Raw genomic sequence first — 22,549 nt, 5'->3', positions numbered from 1 at the left:
GTAGTCTTCATCGTGTAGTTCAGCTGGTAAAGAATCCGCCTGCAATGCAGGAGACCCCAGTTCGATTCCAGGGTTGGGGAGATCTGCAGGAGAAGGGACAGGCTGCCCACTCCAGTATTCTTGGGCTTCCCTGGTGGCCCAGCTGGTCAAGAATCCGCCCGCAATGCGGGAGACCTGGGTTCCATCCCTGGGTTGGGAAGATCCCCTGGAGAAGGGAATGGCTACCCATTCCAGTATTCTGGCCTGGAGAATTCCATGGTCTATTTCATGGGGTGGCAAAGAGTTGGACATGACTGAGTGACTTTCACTTTCGGTCTTCATCATAATTCCAATTTTTCACTTATTTGTATAACTATTTGCCTAATAACACTCATCTCCCCTATGAAGCTGTAAGCACCCCTAGGGCAGGGACCACGTCTTTTTTTGCTTGTCACTACATCTAATTCCTGGCCAAGTACATGGCCCATCACAGAATATGCAAAAATTACCCAGTGAATGAAAGAAAGAGTAGAGCTGACCCTTGAACAACATGGGTTTGAACTGCATAGGTCCACTTAGATACGGAATTTTTCCTCTATGATTCATGGTTGTTTGAATCTATGGATGTGGAATGCAGGTATCAAGGACCAACTGCAAAGTCACGGATTTTCTGTGGCATGTAGTGTCCACACATGATAAATGCTTAAGAAATATCCAGTGCTATTATTATTACAACAGAGGAGTTATTAATGGACTATTGACAAAGCCTGGCCTTTTCATTTACTGAATGCATGACTGAGAGGATATTTCGATTGATTGAAATAATATTTCCCATGACTTGGTGCTGTTGGGATCATAAAAAAGCACCATTCCCAGACTGCGGCAAGAACGCTTTGCAATAGTTTATTGTCTTTACTGTTGTTACCATTTCCTCCACCACTGCCTCAGTTCTGATACAAATATTTTAAAGTTGTAAATTTAAAAAATTCAGATTTCTTAACATTAAAACTGCATTTAAATTGACTCCAAAGTAAGAGAAATAACAAGAAATGCTTTTTATGCTTTGAGTGAGTGAAAGTCATGTCCAATTCTTTGGGACCCCATGGACTGTAGCCGGCCAGGCTCCTCTGTCCATGGATTTCTCAGGCAAGAATACTGGAGTGGGTTGCCATTTCCTTCTCCAGAGGATCTTTTGGACCCAGGGATCAAACCCAGATCTCCTGCACTGCAGGCGGATTCTTTACCATGGGAGACACCAGGGAAGCCCATTTTTATACTTTAGAACCATTCAGTTGTTCTTCAAAACCAAACAGTGGTATTCTAACTTGGAACCATTTTTACTGACGGGTAACGGGGCAGGTGAAATCTTTAACAACTGACGTCACAGTAAACATACTTGAAAGTGGAAAAGTGAAGTCTCTCAGTTGTGTCCGACTCTTTCGGACCCCATGGACTTGTAGCCCGCCAGGCTCCTCCATCCATGGGGTTTTCCAGTCAAGAAGACTGGAGTGGGTTGCCATTTCCTTCTCCAGGGGAATCTTCCTTGAAAGACAAGGCGACCACTAACAATTCAGACATGGAAGTAAGATTTCCCTCTTTGCTAGGTCTGTCCCCCTTGTGCCTTGCCCCGGCCCCCGGGCCCCCTTCCTACCTCTCCTCGGCCCACTGGGTCACCGTCTGCTGCGCCGTCTGGCTGCTGTAGGCCAGGCGGTCGGGGCCGCTGCTCTGGGGCTGCCGCTCCGGGGACAGCTGCTGGCGGAGCTGCTCCAGCTCGCGCTCGTACATGAGCCGCTGCTCCTCGAGGGCGCTGCGCTTTTCTTCCAGGTACTGTTTCTCCAGGACCTGCACCACGTTCTGAACTGGGTCTGGTGACCAAGAGACAAGGCAAGGGGCTCTTCAGCGGTGGCTCGGACAGGCAGCGCCCCCCAACCCCAGCGAGGTTTCTAACAAGAACCGTCTCCTCCCCCAGGCGGAGCCTTTCCGTGGGCTTGTCTGTGAGCGGCCGGCTGGACCCGGCCAGGTGGAATTCTCTCCATTTCCTTTTTCTTAACATTTCAGATTAAACACCTTGTATGGAAACATTCCTCGCATCTATTATTACGTTCTTCAATTTGATGAGCTTGCCCTGATGTCTACATAGGTGGTTCAACTACAGAAAGAAGAGGGTAAAGGAAAAAGGGATGGTATTCTATCCACCGAGAAGAAAGACTCAATGAAACCTAAGGTGATTTCAAAGACAGAGCCACACAAGATTTGATTTTATGTCGTCACTTTTTAGGTGCATTTAGCACTGGTTTTAGTTGACAAAGGGTTTATAGTTCCCATGGACAAATCCATTGACCAAGGGTTTCTAGTTCCAATTTGGCTAAAAATTTGTTTCTCCTGAATTTCTCTAATGTGGGAGGAAACCTAGAGATCACAGCATCTGTTTGAAAATATGAATTGCATATATGGCCTGGCAATTTCTCAGGTGTTAATAGCCAAGAAAGCGATTCACTTGCCAAAACAAATGTCTACTTCTGCTTTTCTGCTTTTGCAGATTGAGCGATGACCAACATACGTGTGGGTGAACAGGTATTGGAAACACTAACAGATCTTGTTTAAAGGGGCCCCGACTATGATGAGGGGTGGTTATGGTGTAGGTAGGACTCAATCCTAAAGAGTTAGCTGGCTGTGCCAGGACATTAGCTTGCTGACGGCCAATGACCTGGATGCAGTGGACAAAGATTAAGGAAAGCACAGATCATGTGTACGAAAGAGAAAGCTATGACACATCTAAGTGAGGAGGCCATAATAGGGAAACAGTACGTTAAGACAATCTGGGTGGTAAACAAAGAAATTTACCATAAGGGTAAGTATTTCCTTGAAGTACATAAGACCTAGGAGATTTACTTGTATTCTCAGACTAGCTTGTGATTCACAGACTTGCCTATTATTCAGTGCAGTGTCCTGTTTCTACAAATTGACTCTCAATTTCTGGGATAAGAGAAGGAAATTAAGAGGAATCTTCACATCACCTGATGATGGATACTGACTGACTTGACCAGAAGACCCTATCAATTTGTGAAATAAGCATTCATATTTTACTAGTTTTCTATATGAGAAGAGGTAAAAAGAAAATAGCACTTTAGCTTTAAAAAGAAAGTTAAATAATACAAAAGAGAGTAAAAGCAATGTTAAAAATCACTAGATATGCACAGTATAGGTGAGTTGTTTTAATAAAAACGATGACCACAAACAGCAATAATAATTCAACTATCTGTTGGCTTATATCTCAGGGTAGAGGCACTATATGCTTTGCATGCATCATCTCATGAAAGCCTTGCAACAAACCTAGGGGTGGACAGCATTCCCATTTTAAAGATGAGACAACTGGAGCTCAGAAAGGTTAAGTGGCCAACCTAAGATGGCACAGCTAATAAGCAAAGCAACAGAGCCAGGTTTTGAACTCAGACCAGAGTTAATTATCTGGGGTAGGAAATAGTAATAATTCTTACCTCCAATGTTTTCCTCAGAATTAGTACTCTGCTAAAGAACAGATGTTTAAAAAATACTGTTCTTTGCTGATGTAAAATTCTAAAATTCATTTTTTTCCCAAAGCAGAATATTTTTATTCACAGAGTCCTGATGTAAGAGTCCCTGAAATGCATTACCTGAAAGGCCAGTGAAAAATGGACTCCTAAAAAAAAAAAACCCTCTTACACAAAGACAGACCACGGCTGCATAAGACCTTTCCCATAGTGAAAACGGACATGCTCCAAAGGATTAGAACTTCTGATACAGTCTTATAACCTCTGGAAGAAAAATTGTGAATAATATGGTAATGCTTTTTGAGTGAGTTTTAAAAAATTTTACATGTAAGGGCGAGAGAAGAAAAGTTCTCTCAGAATTTTATATATATGTATATTTCTCAAACTATATATATTTTTTTCTCTATTTAGGCTCTAGGTGTCAAAAAGAAAGGACAGGGTCCTCACCATCGATTTATAGGGCCCTAACCTAGTGTGTATGAACCTTTTCTCAGAGAAAGAAAACTGGAAAACACATCAATTTTTTTATAAAATCATATTCTAGAGCTTTGGCTAAAAGACACTGAATAAGATGTTTAATTCTCATTCTACTTGCTGGTCAATGGTGTGTAGAAACACATATATCACAAGTGGCTGAGGAGGGGGTTCCACGCCAACGTACAGGTGATGTGACTGGTCATGACACAGCGCCCCGACTGCTCACCAGGGCTTCTCAGGAGCCACGGATCAACACACAGATGCACCAGAGGGCAACTCCAAGCATCCTTCCCCTCGCCTGCCATGGGCCAGCCTGGGAAGCCCTGCTCGGGGACTCCAGGGTGACCGGGATACACAGAGTCCAGGTGAGGTACAGAGGCTGAGGTTTCTTTTTTCCTCTGACCCCAACACAAGTCCGGAAATACTTTTCTCTTAGACATATTTGATAACATTTTCTTTCTGAATTAATTAACCTGTTTTAAGCCTTTCTCACTATACAGGATTTTTTTTTTCCTTTTGGCCACATGTCACGGGTTGTGGGATCTTAGTTGCCCGAGCAGGGATCGAACCCAGGCCCTTGGAGGTAAAAGCATAGAATCCTAACTGCTGGGAATTCCCTATACAGCATATTCTTTTTTGTTTGTTTTTAAATTTAAACTTTTTATTTTGTATTGGGGCATAGTCAATTAACAATGTTGTGACAGTTTCAGGTGAATAGCGAAGGGACTCAGCCATAACTACACATGTATCTGTTCTCCCTATATTGCATACTCTTAAAAAGATCATCCCAATCAGCATGTCAGTCTGACTCTGTGATATGGGCAAGGACAGAAACCAAAGATGATCTGGCCTGTTCTCAAATCACCAGTCCACTATCAAGAGACTGCTAACAGTTTCCTTCATTTCCCTATCACTCTCTTTCTCGTGAATGAACTGTTTTAAAAACTCAAGTGAGCCTGAAGCCTCAGGCCAAGAAACCAAAGGGCTAAGTGTTTTAGGAGAGAAAGGACCTCTTTTCCTTTGGGCATCGCATGCTCCCTTCTTCCTTACTTTATTCTCTGCCTGGTACATAACTACGCAATGAGCGCAAACTTCCTTGTTTGTCCTGAGAATGGGAAAGAGAGAGGGTGATGGTGTAAAGGTTGAAGGGCATTTACATGACCCAGAGGAAAGTGAAAGTGAAAGTCACTCAGTTATGTCTGACCCTTTGTGACCCCATGGTCTATACAGCCCATGGAATTCTCCAGGCCAGAATACTGGACTGGGTAGCCTTTCCCTTCTCCAGGGGATCTTCCCAACCCAGGGATCAAACCCAGGTCTCCCGCGTTGCAGGCTGCTTCTTTACCAGCTGAGCCACAAGGGAAGCCCCGTGACCCAGAAAATTTAAAAAAAAAAAGTGACCCAGAGAATTAGAATTAATTCATATCAAGATACCTCAGGCACTGAATCAAAGGGCAGAATAGACCCTTCAAGGGAAAAAAGAACCTTTTAATCCCAGATGGAATAAGCTCTTGGGCCCTTCACCAGCCCCTCAGTTCTTCTTTATTTCGGAGCTGCCACTGACTCTGTGAAAACAGTTGTTGTCGAGAAAAACATATCACGGTCTAATAATACTAGGTTGGCTTTCACTCTTAATTCAAATGAATTGGGTTTTAGACCATTAATTATTCTAGAGATTTGAAGACACGCTATTTCAGTTTATCACTGGGATGATGCAGGTGACTATTTACCCAGAAGTACCATATCCTGAACTGCAGTGCTGTAGACAGAAATAAAAATACCAGAGACACTTCTTGCTGTCGGCTACATGAGAAAAAAAACAGCCACCAGATTCTAACCTTTGGGAAGGCCGTGGAATTCAGAAACGGGGAGGAAGCGGTCATCACTGAAAAGGGAACATTCCTCCAACAAGAATTCAGAGCACCTCTGCCAGGCAGAAGATTGCAGTGTCTTCCCCATCATGTTAGACCTGGCCAAAGCATGAAGCACAAGCGCCAACAGGCAGCCCCACTAAAAACCAGCCAAGCTCTCCCTCAAGCTAAAGCCAATCCGTTAAAACCTTTATCCCAGTGTTTGTGGAGGAGCTTCGTCTGAAACCACATGAGAGGGAAGAGAATCTTCAAATAGGACCACCAAGGGGACGACCACCAGGCAGACAGGCTTATGATCGGGAAGCCACCTAAGCAGTAGAGGTGAAGAGCGTGAATTCTGTCGGGCCGCCAGCATCTCAGCATTGTATCGGAGCACAGCGGTGTGCCCTACAGGGGAGCTCCACTTAGCAAGGGGAGAGGGTAAAGCATAGTGACGGGGAAACATTACTTTTACATGAATGAAATCAACACTAGAGATCAAAGTCTGATCTAGAACACAAATGGATACTCACGTTAACACCATGCGCCCCGCCACTGATGACTAATTGCTCCAGCTAAGAAGACTGGAGGGATTAACAAGTACTACACACTCGCTGGTTATCCAGGGGGATTATATATATATATAGGATAAGCAGGTAGTGACTGGAGAAATTAGAAATGTGTGACAGGGGATGATAGAGAGATGATTAAATAGCTACCACTTAGATGCTTCACAGAGTTGGAGAACAGAGACATCCAGAAGTCTGCAACTGCATCTAAAGAAAGAAGCTCTCTTCTAATGGGCGTTCCTTCACCTGGAGTTTGGAACTGCACCCTCCTGTCACACCCTGCACCTACTGGGGCTTCCAAACCACCACTCACAGGAGACTTGCTGCTCAGGCATGTTGTTAAATGACCCACTAACGTGATTCTGTCTGAGCATGAAATGTCTGTCGGGACTCCTCCCAACTTGGTGAGCAAGTGGCAGAGAGGCTGGAGCTTGAGTCCCGGCCGTGGTCCTCCGTGTGCTGCGTTGTCAAAAGCCCCCGTAGTTAATCTTAATCTCTTTTTTTCTTTTTTAAATTTTTGGCCGCAGCATGGCACGTGGGACCTTAGTTCCCCAGCCAGGGATCGAACCTGTGTCCTCTGCACTGGAAGGCAGAGTCTTAACCACCGCCACAGAAGTCCCTTAATCCCTAATCTTAATGATGCTCTTTTCTATTATTCTATACTCTACACAGTAATACATCACACTTGTTTTCTCATCTAGCCTTCTCTTGATACTTCATTTTTATAATTAAAAAGAGGGATCCTTGAAACTAAAAATCCAGAAATAAACAAAAAAGGTCAGAATTTTTATTCCTGCAACAGAATACCCAATTTGATATGCCAGAAATCTGACAATTCTCTAGCCATGCTCAAATTCCTCTCAGAGTCATTTAAAGAGGAGAGAGAGAAAGTAACTGTTTAGGGTCTCACCGTTACTATTCAGCGTTTTCATGATAACCTCCATCTGGGCAAATTCGTAGTTGTAGTCTGGTTCTGAGGAAGCTTCACTGGCCGCATCCAGGTCGTGCTCCGGTGGGCCGGTCTCTTTTTCAAAATCTTTCAACCAATCTCGCCGTTTCCTCTTAGGCAAATTAATTCTGTGGGGTTTTTGACCATTAGCGAAAATCAACGTGCTTCACACTCGGGTAACAGAAAAGGTGTGTCAGTGAACACGGTAGTGAGCACAAAGCAGTTACCTGAAGAAGTGGTTGTTCCCCCACAGGATCCTGTCCCCGTGCCACAGCTGGGTGGTGCTGCACACGAGCGTGCCGTTTACACAGGAGCTGGGGGACAGGGAAGCGGGGGACACGTCAGCTGAACAGGAACGAGCAGGAAACCCCGACCCAGGAGCCCAAGAGGTTAAGCGGGGGAACTCTCCCTTGAGACATAATGTGTCACGCCGTGTCCTTTATTATCCTAAACGCTGAATGATCCTTCTAAAAACCCCGCTTCTCATGCTCACTAGCCACATGTTAATGCTCAAGAGCCCCACACGGATTTGTGTGTGCGCCTGCTCAGTCACTGAGTCACTTCAACTATTTGCGACCCCATGGAGTGTAGCCCCGCCAGGCTCCTCCGTCCGTGGGATTTCCCAGGCAAGAATAATGGAGTGGGTTGCCATTTCCTACTCCGGGGGATCTTCCCCACTCAGGGACTGAACCCGTGTCTCCTGCATTAGCGGGTGAATTCTTTACCACTGAGCCACCAGGAAAGCCCACACCACCTTGACAGTGCCTACCAAAATGGTCTCAGCAGATAGAGAACCTTTCCACGGTCTCAGAAAGTTCTACTGAGCAGCGTTCTTCTAGAATAAAACTAGAAACAGCTCCAGAGTAAATCAGAGAGAAATATAATAAGCTTTACTTCTTTAACTTATTACTTTTGTGATCATCTGTATCTTTAGAGGATCCCTATTCTAGGTGCTTGCTTATACACACACATATCATGCTCTTAATACAATAATATAAAAAAGAAAAAGTTACGGAAACTGCCTCGTTTGGCAGCGTACCCAAGCCAAGAAATTAGCATAGAAGTAATTTCCACTTGGACACATGCCAGGGGTACATGGAGGAAGCAAATATAAAATCTCTTCGCAGGAAATTATGTAGCCTCATCCAGGCCACAAGACTCCTACAAACCGCTGAAGAGGAACAAATCTAAAAAATCATGAACTGCTTTAGGAAGCAAAGTTATCAGTAGATACAACAAACAGTTGGACTGAAGCCCCAACAACATCAAAGAAGAGCATTTCCAAATAAAGGCAATGAAATAAGTAAAAATAAAATTACTAAAGCATACAATGGAGTAAAAACAAAATTCTACTAATAGAGACCAGGCATATCTTAAAAAAGACTTCTTAGACTTCTACACATGAAAAACAGAGACACTGAGATTAACACTCAATAGAATGTAGTTAAGCAGCAGGTAAGACATGTGAAGAGAGAACCGGTGGACTTGGGGAAGATCCAAGGAAATAAGGACTATCCCTTCACGCCACATCCTTCTCTTGCTGTGTCTCCAATCCCATTCCCATCAACACAACCAAGATTCTTTGCCCACTTCCCCACCTCCTATTCTTCCTTCTTTGTACTTTTTCCTTCCATACCCACAACTGCCTGGTACTCAAGCATCCCCTGGTTGTTAATGTCTTCCTAACTGCTAAGTCCCAAAGAAACTCTTTAACTTCTATACTGACCTCTTCTTTAAATGTTCTCTTTCCTTGGAATCTATCATTGTACCTTGCCTCTCTGACTCCCTGTTTCAACCCCCTTCATGGATTATCTTCAGATCGTCCCATAGACATTGGTTTAATGCTTCCACTATTCATTCTAGGTCCACTTTCAAAACAGGCAACACATAACACCCAGCTCTGTATTTTAGTGTAGGGTCTACAGCCCTAAATCCAATGTGCACCTGGAAATCTTCACACTGATTCCCCAAGGACAGCTCAAACTCAAAATATCCCAAACTGAACTCATTACTACTCATTACCTATCATCCTGCAAGCCTGTTCCTCCTCTAATATACCTTATCTTGATTCAGTAGCACCACTGTTTATCTCATTTCTAAGAGAGATATTCAATATCGCTGACTTATTTTCCTTTACTGAGTTCCTATGCTGTCCCTGAGCACGTCACTAAATCTCGCCAACTCTTACACAATTCTAAAATATATTTTGTTCTTTGCTTCATTTGCTACTGTGCATTCCCATGACAATAGCATATCCTAAGTCCTGCAAACCCCACACGCTTTTATAGTGATCAGATTTGCAGGTTATAAAGATCACTTTAGAAGGAGCACTTAGCTTCCTGTAAAATAACTGTTGTTTCTATACATCCTCCTCCACTAGGCTTTGAGTCATTATACTTGGGCATTCCCAGCACAGAGCATAAAGCAAGTATACTGAATGAATGAACCACTGCCCTCAGGTTATAGGAAAGGAGGAGATTGGGCATGGTGGGAACGGAAGAAAAGTAGGGTAAAAAGACTTGGAGGTAAAATCAGGTACGAGGAAAGCTAAATAAGATCATTTTCAGATAGAGTTGAAAGAGAAAATGATTAAATTGTCACGTTGTGTGTGTGTGCTCATGTGTGTATATACACACATAATTTTGTCAATTAAAAAAGTAGGAAGAAACTCCAGAGCTTCTAATGGGGGTGGAGTACAGCACAAAGCTAAATTTTATTTGTACTTGGAATAAATAAAAAGTAAGGAATAGTACCATTTTATCATTAAATAAGCTAACAATATATCACTTTAACACAAGACCTACAAATTCCATGAATCTTGTGTTTTAGTAGTTTTAGTCTCAGGTTTTCATCACTTGGAAATGTATATGGCTGATATTAACAGAATAGTTTGACAAGAATGTAGTTTTCTTCATAAAAATGTATGTTCTGAATTATAATGTTGTGCGTTAATGAATAGTGTTTTAAGACTTCATTTTATACGTGCTTATAAAATAACTGAAGACATCATTTAGTAGAAATTAAAAAGTAAATATATTACCCTATCAATTCTCAAATTTTTACATATTATAGCTTAGTGTAGGAATTCTTCACATAATGGGGTTATCTGATTAATAATGGCTTTTCATATAATGCATTAAATGGGTAACAACTAACTTTATTCAATATTTATGTGTGTCAGGCACTGAGGGAAGTGATTTATATGTTTTGTCTACCCTTAGCCTTATTTATCACATGAGGGAATTGAAGATTAGATAAAAGAGGTATCTTATCTAAGATCGCCCAGCTAGTGAAGGCAGAATCAGCCACGCTGAAGCTGGTGCTCTAAATTTTGCTTACACAGCTCTCTACAAGCAGAAAGCAGAAGCTAGTGTGGCCTTAACTTTGATAACTGAACAAATAGAAAGGGGCAGTCTACTCCTGAAAATGAGGCACTTAGGCTATGTTAAGGTACTTTTCTTTTTTTTGTTCTTCCCTACCATCTCTTTATTTTTATTACTTTAAAATTAATTTTTATTGGAGTCTAGGGCTTCCCAGGTGGCTCAGCAGTAAAGAACCCGCCTGCCAATGCAGGAGGCACAAGTTTAATCCCTGAGTCTGGAAGATCCCCTGGAGAAGGAAGTGGCAACCGAATACACCAGTATTCTTGCCTGGAAAACTCCATGGACAGAGGTGCCTGGTGGGCTACAGTCTATGGGGTTTAAAGAGCTGGACAGGACTTAGCTACTCAATAGCGACGACGACAATAGTTGCTTTACAGCAAGGTAAATCAACCACGTGGATACATATATCCCCTCTTCCTTGGACTTCCTTCCCTTTAGGTCCTCACAGAGCATTTAAGCAGAGCTCCCCACACTACGCAGTAGGCTCTTATTAGTTATCTATATGGTACTTTTCTTACCGTGCATTTTCTTTTGGAGTGAGGCTGACCTCTCCATCAGAGCCAATGTCGATCTCACAGTGCTCAGGCTGAATTCCTATCCCAAAGAGCTGGATGTCCTGAGAGGTATCGGCACCTACCCTGGTGTGGTCCTGGTAACAGATCGTTCAAGAAAGAAACACCTACACTTGCAGGTAACTCAGTAAAAGTTAATCACAGTCAATTTGAATAACCTAACAGACCACGCGTGACAACATTAGGTGAACCAGACGGGAGATGCAAGATCTGGTGCGTTGTAGGTCAAAAACTTACCTTAACACACGAAATTTAAAATATGTTTAAACACTATAGAAAAAAAATTAATTAACTGTGATTAGCTATTATTTTAGAACACGAAGAAGTCAGATTTGACACTAGAATACCTGATGCTGAAGCTGAAACTCCAGTACTTTGGCCACCTCATGCGAAGAGTTGACTCATTGGAAAAGACCCTGATGCTGGGAGGAATTGGGGGCAGGAGGAGAAGGGGACGACAGAGGATGAGATGGTTGGACGGCATCACCGACTCGATGGACATGGGTTTGAGTAAGCTCTGGGAGTTGGTGATGGACAGGGAGGCCTGGTGTGCTGCGATTCATGGGGTCACAAAGAGTCGGACACGACTGAGCGACTGAACTAAACTGAACTGAACTGACCTTGAGCTCCAATTTTAACTTGATGACTATTTATGTGACCATGGCCAAGCCATTTCATTCTAAGCCTGTTTTTTTTTTCCTGCAAAACCAAAACAGTATTATTATGATCTAATGAATAGGATTCTTTCTCAAGGATCACCTGAATTAACAGTGAAAGTCTTTGAGAAAAACTATATAAATTCAAGAACCACTGAAAATAGTTTCATGGAAAACCAAATTTTCAAATATACAACTTTTAAAATGATAAACAACAGTTGAGTTGCTAATAACAAATTACAGAGTATTCATGCCTGTGGGTTATACAATGTACAGATTAGCATGATTCTTCAGTACTTCAAAACTCAGACATGTGAGGACTGTGACTCCTGGTGACTGGGCCCAGTGTGCAGCCTCTTGGCTTGTTCTGTTGTTCTAAAACTCATGCAGTCCCTGTGATAATAAAAATACTTCCCTGTTCAACAGAGAAAGTGCAACGCATGGTCGTTCAAAATCAAGATTTCGGAACCAATCCCTTACCGCTTCATCCTTTCCTAAATGAACAGATCTTAGGTCTGTGAGTGGACTCTCAATAGGTCAGGGGCTATTTGTGTCATATTGGTTTCTGGAGAAAGTAGAATAACAAGGATTCTAGAAGACTGAGGCTCCTTTCCTCACTTCAAGCTTATTCTCCACTGCATTCTACATATTCATGAGGCAGCTCAGAATCCCTAACAATGGAGTTTGACAGCCACTGCGCTGACCCCTGCAGTATGGTCAGTGACATGACCTTGAGGCCACAGGGCCAAAACCCAAAGCCCACACCCATATCCACACCTGAGGGTGACCACAGGGCCAAGAGTTACTTCCTGAGGATGCAGGTTTAGAAGGGATGGATATGGGAGAACCCCAGGGAAAAACCCTAGTTGTGTAATCTCCCATCAGTCTGCTTTAGGCTTGTGCTGACCTCAAGATCCCCTTAGGATTACTCAGAAGCATAATGGTGACTCTCCAGAGATTCTCAGAATCCTGTTGCCATAGGCACAGATCACCCTGACACCCTCGGTGGCTTCCCCTGCCCCTTTGAAAATTAGCCCAGCTAGGCAGCCCCAGTATAATATTGGCTGGTCCAGAAGTTTGTTGGGGGTCTTTCCATAACATCTTATGGAAAAGATGTTTGGCCAACCCAAACTTTTTGGCCGACACAATACAACCTTGGTAATTTGACTGAACTACCATCCCTCTTACTTTTTAATGAGCACTAAGCTGGATACAAAAAGCAAAATCATGGGGACAGGTACCGAGACCCAAGTGGGATTGTACGTGAAGGAATCAGGGTGGCAACTATCTATTAATTCACTCTCTTACCTTTAAATAATAAACCAGAAGTTCGTTGAGAGCAGGGTCTGCGTTCAGGTTGACCAGGTAGCACTTGTCATCTCCCACCTTGATACCAGAAGTCTCCAGGGAAATCCCCATGCTTTCAAGTTGCCGCTGCCTCTCCTGTGCAGAGACAGACAAAAGCAAGAAAGCTCTGTTTGTTGCCTGAGTCAGGGGATGTACCTATGGAAAGCCTAAGTCACTATCTCTGGGGACAATGCCGGTGAAATGACACATTCTACTGAGCTCAACCAAGTTTCTGAGCATCTAAGACATGTGACATCTTGTGTCAGTGTCACAGGAGCACCGAGGGCAAACCAGGTACCGTCCTGCCCTTAAGGGGCTTCCAGTCCAGTGGAGGGGATAAGACCCCTCGGCTAGAAATGAAAGAGGAGACCCCGAGCCTCTGAAGAGGAACAACGTGCTGCGGGGCTTCAAGGAGGGAGATTGTGATGGGTTAAGAGTCCAGGAAAGGCTTTAAGAAGATAACACATTTGAGATGATTTTTGAGGCACAAGAAGAATTTCAAGAGGAAGAAACGGGGGAGTACCAAGGTAAGGGCAGAGGGCAGTATGGTTTTAAGGACTCAGGATGCACTGGATGAACGCAGGTGTCAAGAACCCCTAGTCCAAGGACCCCAGTGTAACACAGGGAGCTCGGCTCAATGTTATGGGCAGCCTGGATAGGAGGGGAGTTGGGGGAAAATGGATACATGTGTAAGTATGGCTGAGTCGCTCTGTTGTGCACCTAAAGCTGTCACAACATTGTTAATCGGCTATACTTCAATATAAAATAAAAAGTTAAAAAAAAGTAAAGAATCCCTAGTCAATGTGGGAAAGTAGTGGGAGATGAGGCTGGAAGAGCCCTCTCCTTTTTGCAGAGGGCCTTGAATTCATTCAGGTTATTCATGAAATGTTTTTTTGTGTTAGGTACTAACCTCGGGCTGGGGATACAAGAGCAAAGAAAACAAAGTTACTTCTTTTACAAAAAATTATATTCTAGTGGAAAGACACGGGCCATAACAAAATAGACAAGTTAAATACGGAATTTCATAAGGTGATGTGTGCTATGAAGAAAAATCAAGCAAAGTAGGAGTTACAGAAAGTTAGGTGTGTGCTTGTGATATCTACAAAAACACATATAAGCAGAAGGCTGGCCCAGGTTCCAGTTACTGATGTTCATCTATCTGACTGGGGTGGTCCAATGCTCACAAGTGGTCAATGAGATGAAAATGTCATGAAATGCACAGTGTAGAATTCATATCTCACACACACAGACACGCACACACGTGTGCATGCTCCGTCCTTGCTTTTTATCTCAAAGTTCATAGCAGCATTTTCTAAGGAGCCAAAGAATCAAACACATTGAAAAGTCTATGATGTGCTGTATATTATAAATTCTCTGCCAATGCTTTGTCCGGTGATCTGAAATCACAGATTTTTGTTTCAAGTGTGAAAAGCAGGACACATTAAAGATGGTTCCTGTACCATGCCTGCACAAATTCTGAACTCTCCAACACTTCTAGCAAACACAGGGACCAAACAGTAGTTGATACAAGACAATGAAGTCAGTGTCTAGAAATGGAATTTTTGTAGGCTCTAATTCAGCAGAAAAAGCTCCTTAAGGCTTTTTTTTTTTTTTTGGCTGTCTTGGGTCTTAGTTATAGCATGCAGGATTTTCAATTGCAGCACGCAGGGTTTAGTTCCCTGACCAGGAACTGAATCCATGTCCCTGCACTGGGAGCATGGAGTCTTACTCAATGGACCACTAGGGAAATCCCCTTAAGACTCTTTGAGGATGATAAGTAGTTTAACAGAAAAGATGGCAAATGAAGAAGAATCACTATAGCACAGGGAACGACACTCAATATCTTGTGTGATAAGCCATGATGGAAAAAAAATATTTTTAAAAAGAATGTCTATATGTGTACAACTGAGTTACTTGGCTGTACGGCACAACACTCTATGTCAACTGTACCTCAATTTAAAAAAAAAAAGAATCACAATATTTTAGGCCTGGGTTATCAAGCTACCTGTGCAATTTCTTCTGTTTTCCTGAGCTTCTCTTCCCAAGTCACCGTTAGTTCTTTTATCAGCTTTTCAGATTCCTCGAGCTTCTCTTTCAGTTCAGGGGCCTTCATAGCCTTTAAAATGAAAGCAGAGATATCTGATTTTCTCATTTTTTCCACCATTATGTACAAGACAATCCCTTATTGTCCTTCTTAAGAGGTTATCAACTGTCTGTTGGAAGCAATTAAGCCACACACTGTCAGGAGGGTTTTTAGACCTTTATTAATCAAATGAAATGAAAAAATAAATGGCTGCTCCTCTTAAAACGAGAAAAAAGAAATTCCAGTGCCCTGAATTAAATTGATATAAATCATCCCAGAGTAATTTTATCCATCATACTTTAATTTCACATTTAAAGACCTCAAAGATGCTAAAGTTCACCTTCAAAATAGAAAAGTATGAGAACAAATTACTTGAGTAGATTTCTTTTTCAATAAAACAAAGACCAACACACATCACTAATAAACACATCCCACTTACATTAACCTACCAGGAAAGGTAGAGACTCTTCTCAGTTATTTTAAGATTTGAGTCTGGGCCACTTGAACTACTTTTCTTACTGATGGTAATAAACTTAGCATGTTTACTACTCACTTGGAAATAGGACATCTGGTTAAAAGGGCAGTAATTTCCCTCTGAGTTTGCTCAGTGAGAATAACTAAGAGGTCTAAATATAGACATGCAGCTTAAGAAATCTTGGGGGGCCTTTCCTTGGCCCCCATATGCTTTTATGACACTCTGTAGTAACATGAGGCTCTGCAAAGGATAACCCTATGAACAAAAAAGATGGCAGAGCTTGGACTGGAAGCTGAAGTGGCGATGATGTGGGTCTGGCTGAGGATGTGTTAACTGTGTCTCACTGTTAACAGAACCTGAGAGTGACACTTAGTGCTGGGTCCAAGGGGACACATGTGAAAATTCAGCCTTCAGGCTGAGCTCTGAAGAACTGATGCTTTTGAACTGTGGTGCTGGAGAAGACTCTTGGACAGCAGGGAAATCAACCCTGAATATTCATTGGAAGGACTGAAGCTGAAGCTCCAATACTTTGGCCACTTGATGCGAAAAGCCAACTCATTAGAAAAGATCCTGATGCTGGGAAAGATTGAAGGCAGGAGGAGACGAGGACAGCAGAGGATGAGATGGTTGGATGGCATCACTGACTCAATGGATATGAGTTTGAGCAATCTCCAGGAGATAGTGAAGGACAGGGAAGCCTGGCATGCTGCAGTCCATGGAGTTACAAAGAGCCAGACATGACTGAACTACAGCGTGAACCTGCTGTGGTTCCTCTGGCCTACCGTGTGGCCGGGCGTTGTTCTGGCTACCAGGCCTGGATTACAGGGTCACAGCAGAAATGCAGATTCAGAGACAGGAGGGAGGACAGAGATGATCCCCCTACAGACAAACTCCAGAGTCATCATGCTCCTCCTAGGAACGACTCTCATCACAGTTTATCAGCATTTTAATTTTCCAGGTGTTCTGCTACCCTTCTTGGCATCAGTGAAAAACAAATTAAGCTTGATGCACTCAATGATGATTGGAATGATAATAAAAAAGAGCACCATTCATTGAGCACTTCCCATGGGCAACTCATTGTGCTAAATGCTTTCCAGTATCACTGTTGTACTAGGGATAAACACAATTAATAAAACATGCTTCCTGCACTTGAGGAACCCGTGGCCCAGAAGAGGAGAAAGCCATGTAAACAAACAGTTATAATGCAACTCCATGATCACCAGTAGATAGAATCTTCAGGTCCCTAGCTCTTACCTCCTTTTGTTTGTGGGGTCAGAAGACAGCTGTATGAAGGAAAGTGAACTCAGAAGCCTTAGGTACACACCCGAGTCCTGGCAGGCAGAAGCATGTAACTGAAGCTGAGGCACTTGGCCCCATCTCAGTGCTGTTACTAGTGCAGTGAGACAGTGCCTCCCCTGGCAACAGCTATTGGGAAGTGGGTATGGTTATGAAGTCTGGGTAAAGCCAAGGAAAAATGGTAACAATGCAAAGTGATTTGGCTCCCTGTCAGGAGTAGATACAAATGAACAAAATACAAAATGAATTACTCCTAATGCTAATTATTCTTGACCACCCTGTCTGCCATGACTTAATAAGGAGATGATATAGAGCGAATGTCTCTGGAAATGGCAAGGCCACGTGGAAGTTGTCATCTACAATGTTAATCAAAGCAGCACCTTTGAGGTCTTAGGATTTCACGCTGGAAGAGATCTTGGCTCAAGGGCCAAATGACTGCCTGAAGCAAAGTTAGGCAGTGGCAGCAACTCTCTTAACTGTCTGCTTCCCCGACGGTCAGTGCCTGGGATGCAGCCTTGCATTTCACGCTTCCTGTCCTCCCGGTGTTTAGCATGGAGAAGATGCTCATCAGCTCAGCACTGCTGAACGACATGAGGTGAGCTGAGCTGCCAGCGAGCTCATCTTCGACCCTCAGACACCAGGAGCCAGGGAGCCTGGATCACAGGGCGCACCGGGCTCACCGTACCTCAGCCTGCGAGAGCTGCTCCCTCAGCTTCTCCACCTCCTCCCGCAGTTCCCGGATGACCTTCGCGTTGGGATCCTCATTCACGATGGCATGGTTAACGATCCTCTTGGCCCGATCTGCGTATCTCAGCGTGGAGAGGGTCTCTTCGTAGTTGTCTGCTGCTGGGCTGATGGTGGCGATCATGGAGGTCTGACTGTTGCCCCCCAGATTGTCCTGCAACATATTTCAAATAGCATCTTAGGAAACAGAGCCTGTTCCAGGCACAACGCAACAGGGAAGTGGCAAATGTGAGCGGATGACCTTCTCTGTGAAGAGAACCTGAGGTGGAAATGGGCTTGTATTTCACAAAAAATTTTGTGACAAGAGGAACGGTGATCTCTCTCTATTCACATCGAAGCACAATGCCTGTGGAACAGCATTATAATGGAAAAATGGCAACGGGAATGAGTCTTCATCCTTGCGTGTTTAGGAATCATAGTAACACTACTGTCAGAAGTTCGCTATGCTGTCTTTGGTTAGCTTTGCACACATCTCTCAGCTGTCACCACTGAAACAGCCAATTTCTAGTTGGAAAAGAACACGAGAGCAATGAATTACCTTAAGCAGCCAAGTGAGGACTGAGTCACGATAAGGCACAAATTTGTTTTTACCCTTGCCAGCTGCCTGGTCAGCCAGCGATGAGATAACCAACCCCAAGGTTGTAAGTGATCTGCCAAGAAAAAAAGAAAAAAATTAGTTTTATGGAGAATTTATTTTGTTTATATAATATAATAATCCTTCCAGGTACTAAGTATAAAATTATGCAACACATAAGTCCCTAAAGTTGATCTCATCAAGTCTACATTCGTGGAGAAGTTGAAAAAATGAAAAACAAAAAGTAACTCCCTTAGTTTAAAAGCATGAATTTAGAATCCCTGTAGAATCTATTTTGTTCAAGAGACAGGAGCTGTGAAACATTTCAGAACCTGGAAACATACAATTAAAAGATTCCTAGAGAGAATTATAATTTACTCTGAATATTACGTTTAAAGTCTCAACCATCTGCTCTTTGAGTCTAACCAGGACTACTCTGGCCTCTGATTTTCTAGGAGTAACCACATAACTTGTAAAGCATACTTCCACCACAGGTTACAAGGTATATCCTGTTAATCTGCTTAAAGCTGGCAAGGTTTTTTCAACGCCGAGTTACCATGAAGTGAAGTGAAGTGAAGTCGCTCAGTTGTGTCCGACTCTTTACGACCCCATGGACTGTAGCCTACCAGGATCTTCAGTCCATGGGATTTTCCAGGCAAGAATACTGGAGTGGGTTGCCATTTCCTTCTCCAGGGGATCTTCCCGACCCAGGGATCGAACCCGGGTCTCCTGCATTGTAGGCAGACGCTTTACCGTCTGAGCTACCCGGGAAAGGACCACCCAAACAGAACCCTGGAAGCCTTCCCAGGCCTACTGAGTCAGAACCAGTAAAAGGTATCTCCAGGTGATTCACATGCACATTAAATTTTGAGAAGCACTGGCTGAACAGCACCCAAAGTGATACGTACATTCAGGTGCCAGGACTTTGAGGCTCAAAACGGTGCTGGGACCAGCAGCATCAACATGACCTGAGACCTTGTTAGAAATGCACTATCTCCGGACCCAAGCAGACCTACTGAGTCAGGAAGCTGAGCTTCAACAAGCCTTCCAGAAGATTCTAATGCAAGAAGAGTCTGAGAACCACAGGTCTAGGTTAATGAGCTTCCCCTGGTGGAAGTGAAAGTGTGAGTCACTCAGTCGTGTCCAACTCTCTGTGACCCCATGGACTGTAGCCCGCCACACTCCTCTGTCCATGGGATTCTCCAGGCAAGAATACTGGAGCGGGTGGCTGCGCCCTCCTCCAGGGGATCTTCCTGACCCAGGGCTTGAACCCACATTTCTCATGTCTCCTGCACCTGCAGGTGGGTTCTCTACCACCTGCGCCCCCTGGGAACCTCCACTGGTGGTTAATACATATTCTCTGTACTTGGAAAAAAGATCACCATAGAAACAACAGATCTGTGGTGTTGAAGAATGAAGGACAGCCTCATATCATAGTTAAGCACCAACTGTTCTTTTAAAAGCAATTAACTGGATTCCAAGTTTAGTAGCCAGAAAAGATCAGTCTCAGGACATCTCTCGGGACTGCTAGGAAGGTAACATGATACCACAAAGACAAAAGGCTTTGTAAGTGATGAAAAAATTAAATGCTACTACTTATTTATAAAAACCAGGAAGGGACTAGAGGTTAGAAGTGAAAGACAACATAGCTTTCTTCCTAACGTTAACAGTAGATTTCCATTAAATAAGCTGAAAGGAGTAAAATCATTATTTCCCACAAAATACAATTCTCCAAAGGTGAGTCACTGGAGAAGTCACTGAAATACAAAGCAATGCCAAGAGGCAAAAAATGAGCCAGAATTTTAATAACTAACAGCCATTACTGCCAAGTGACATAAAGATGTACATCATAATTGACAAATTTAAAAGTTAAACAAATCCACCGCAAGAGAAATGAAAACATATGTCCATACAAAAACTTGCATAAGAATTTCATAGCAGCGATAGTCACAACAGCCAAAAGTGTGGAAGCAGCTCAAATGTCCACTGAATAATGAAGGGAATAATAAAATGCAATATGTCCTTGCAGTGGGTTAGCATTCGGCCATACAAGAGGAATGAAGTTCTGACACGTGCGACAACATGAAGAACCTTGAAAATGATAAGAGAAAGAAGCCAAACACAAAAAGCCACTGTCCTGGGTTATATAGTGCCCCCCACCATCCAATTCATGTCCACCAGAGCCTCGGGTGTGTCCTCTTTTGCAAATAAGGTCCTTGCATAATTATTGGGTTAGCCAGAAAGCTCATTCAATTAGTGACTATGTGGTTAAATAAAGTTCTTGGTGAAAACGTCTTTTACTTTTCTTAAAGCTGAATGAGGAACTTCCCTAGTAGTCCAGTGGATGAGAATCTGCCTGCCAATGTAGGGGACACGGGTTCAATCCCTGGTCCAGGAAGGGAGGTCCCCAACCAATGGTTAACAATTTTAAGAAAGAAACATGTGCGTGGCCTATATGAAACAGAGGAAAAAGAGTTCAATATAAGGCAAAAACACATTTCTGCCTAGATAAAGAATATAGGGCATTTTTCACATTTTGCAACTATTGAAATGGAATTCTCATTTGGAAGCAATCCTTTGGACTATTCATGATTTATAATACCCAAATGCAGCAGAAATTACTTTAACTCATACCTTCCATAAAGAGCTCAGTGACTCAAGGGTCAATATCAGCAACTCTGAGGTTAACAGGGGTCCTACAGCTCTATATAACTGAACAAGTTTATATACAAGCTCTATATAACTGCACAAGCCAACAAAGGTCCATCTAGTCAAAGCTATGGTTTTTCCAGTAGTCATGTATGGATGTGAGAGTTGGACTATAAAGAAAGCTGAGTGCTGAAGAACTGATGCTTTTGAACTGTGGTGTTAGAGAAGACTCTTGAGAGTCCCTTGAAGTGCAAGGAGATCCCACCAGTCAATCCTAAAGGAAATCAGTCCTGAATATTCATTAGAAGGACTGATGCTGAAGTTGAAACTCCAACACTTTGGTCACCTGATGCAAAGAACTGACTCACTGGAAAAGACCCTGATGCTGGAAAAGATTGCAGGCAGGAGGCAAAGGGGACGACAGAGGATGAGATAGTTGGATGGCATCACCGACTCGATGGACATGAGTTTGAGCAAGCTTTGGGAGCTGATGATGGACGGGGAAGCCTGGTGTGCTGCAGTCCATGAGGTCACAAAACAACTGAGCAACTGAACTGAACAGAACTGACAGCTCTATATACTTGCTCAGTTAGAGAAGCTTATTACTCACAGAGGCCACACTCTTTACCTAAGAGTGTGCACATCCTCAAAACAAGGACTTCATCTAAACCTATTATGGTCTCCGTGAAACAAAAAGAAATAAGCTGCAGGGTGAGTGGGACTCAGTGATGCCTGAGAGGTCACCAGATCACCAGTGACAAGGGGTCCATGCCAACACCCCCTTCCAGGTCCCACCTAGAAGCAGTGATCTGGGGGCTTCTAGAATCCTAAAAACCATTTGAAAGTTCAGTGTCTGAAAGTTGAACACCAGGCTTATATATTTTAATGGGACTTTTACATCCAGGAAACTTAAAATATAACAAAATCACTAATCATGGATCCTTCTAGTCCTGTCATCTTAGCCTGGAGGCAAATGAACAGCTCACAGATATCAGAATGGGTGGGAGTTTCTTGGTCAGTTTTAGGGGCTGAAAAGGAATCTTCTAATTCTAGCAGATCACTGTTCCTTTTCTGAACTTGCTGGAGGTAGAGATAGTGTGCGTGTGTGCATGCTCTTAGTTGCTTCAGTCATATCCGATCCTGTGCGACCCCATGGACTGCAGTCCACCAGGCTCCTCTGTCTGTGGGATTCTCCAGGCAAGAATACTAGAGTGGGTTGCCATGCCCTCCTCCAGCGGATGGTCTCAACCCAGGGACTGAACCAGCATCTATGATGTCTCCTGCATTGAGCGGCGGATTCTTTACCACTAGCGCCACCTGGGAAGCCTGGAGATAGTGAGGAAGCACCTAATCAGTAAATCTCTCACCATAAATTCTTGGCCACAGTGGTGGGGAGGAGAAGGGAGAGGGGCTGGC

General features: G+C 43.3%; 1 protein-coding gene and 1 non-coding gene across 14 annotated transcripts in view; both read right to left on the bottom strand.

Annotated features, from left to right (window-relative positions):
- Positions 1–22,549, bottom strand: part of KIF13A (kinesin family member 13A) — a 196,549-nt gene that overhangs the window by 44,522 nt on the left and 129,478 nt on the right. For 8 of the 13 annotated variants that reach the window (XM_043908448.1, XM_043908451.1, XM_043908452.1 and 5 more), the window contains exons 10-18: positions 18,449–18,560; positions 17,852–18,064; positions 15,318–15,428; positions 13,274–13,408; positions 11,256–11,386; positions 7,582–7,668; positions 7,316–7,482; positions 6,046–6,165; positions 1,631–1,844 (exon numbers count right to left, since the gene is read on the bottom strand). In XM_043908448.1, coding sequence (XP_043764383.1) covers positions 1,631–1,844; positions 6,046–6,165; positions 7,316–7,482; positions 7,582–7,668; positions 11,256–11,386; positions 13,274–13,408; positions 15,318–15,428; positions 17,852–18,064; positions 18,449–18,560 — 1,290 coding nt within the window. The remainder of the gene's footprint in view (positions 1–1,630; positions 1,845–6,045; positions 6,166–7,315; positions 7,483–7,581; positions 7,669–11,255; positions 11,387–13,273; positions 13,409–15,317; positions 15,429–17,851; positions 18,065–18,448; positions 18,561–22,549) is intronic. The other 5 variants (XM_043908455.1, XM_043908460.1, XM_043908456.1 and 2 more) reach the window with 1 other exon arrangement.
- TRNAC-ACA lies at positions 19,184–19,255 on the bottom strand. The gene has a single exon. It is a non-coding gene; the product is annotated as a tRNA-Cys (tRNA).

The sequence above is a fragment of the Cervus elaphus genome, chromosome 7 (assembly GCF_910594005.1).
Source record: "Cervus elaphus chromosome 7, mCerEla1.1, whole genome shotgun sequence".
Lineage (NCBI taxonomy): Eukaryota > Metazoa > Chordata > Mammalia > Artiodactyla > Cervidae > Cervus > Cervus elaphus.
The sequence above is the reverse complement of the archived record's forward strand: the minus strand, read 5'-3'. Positions and strand labels throughout refer to the sequence as shown.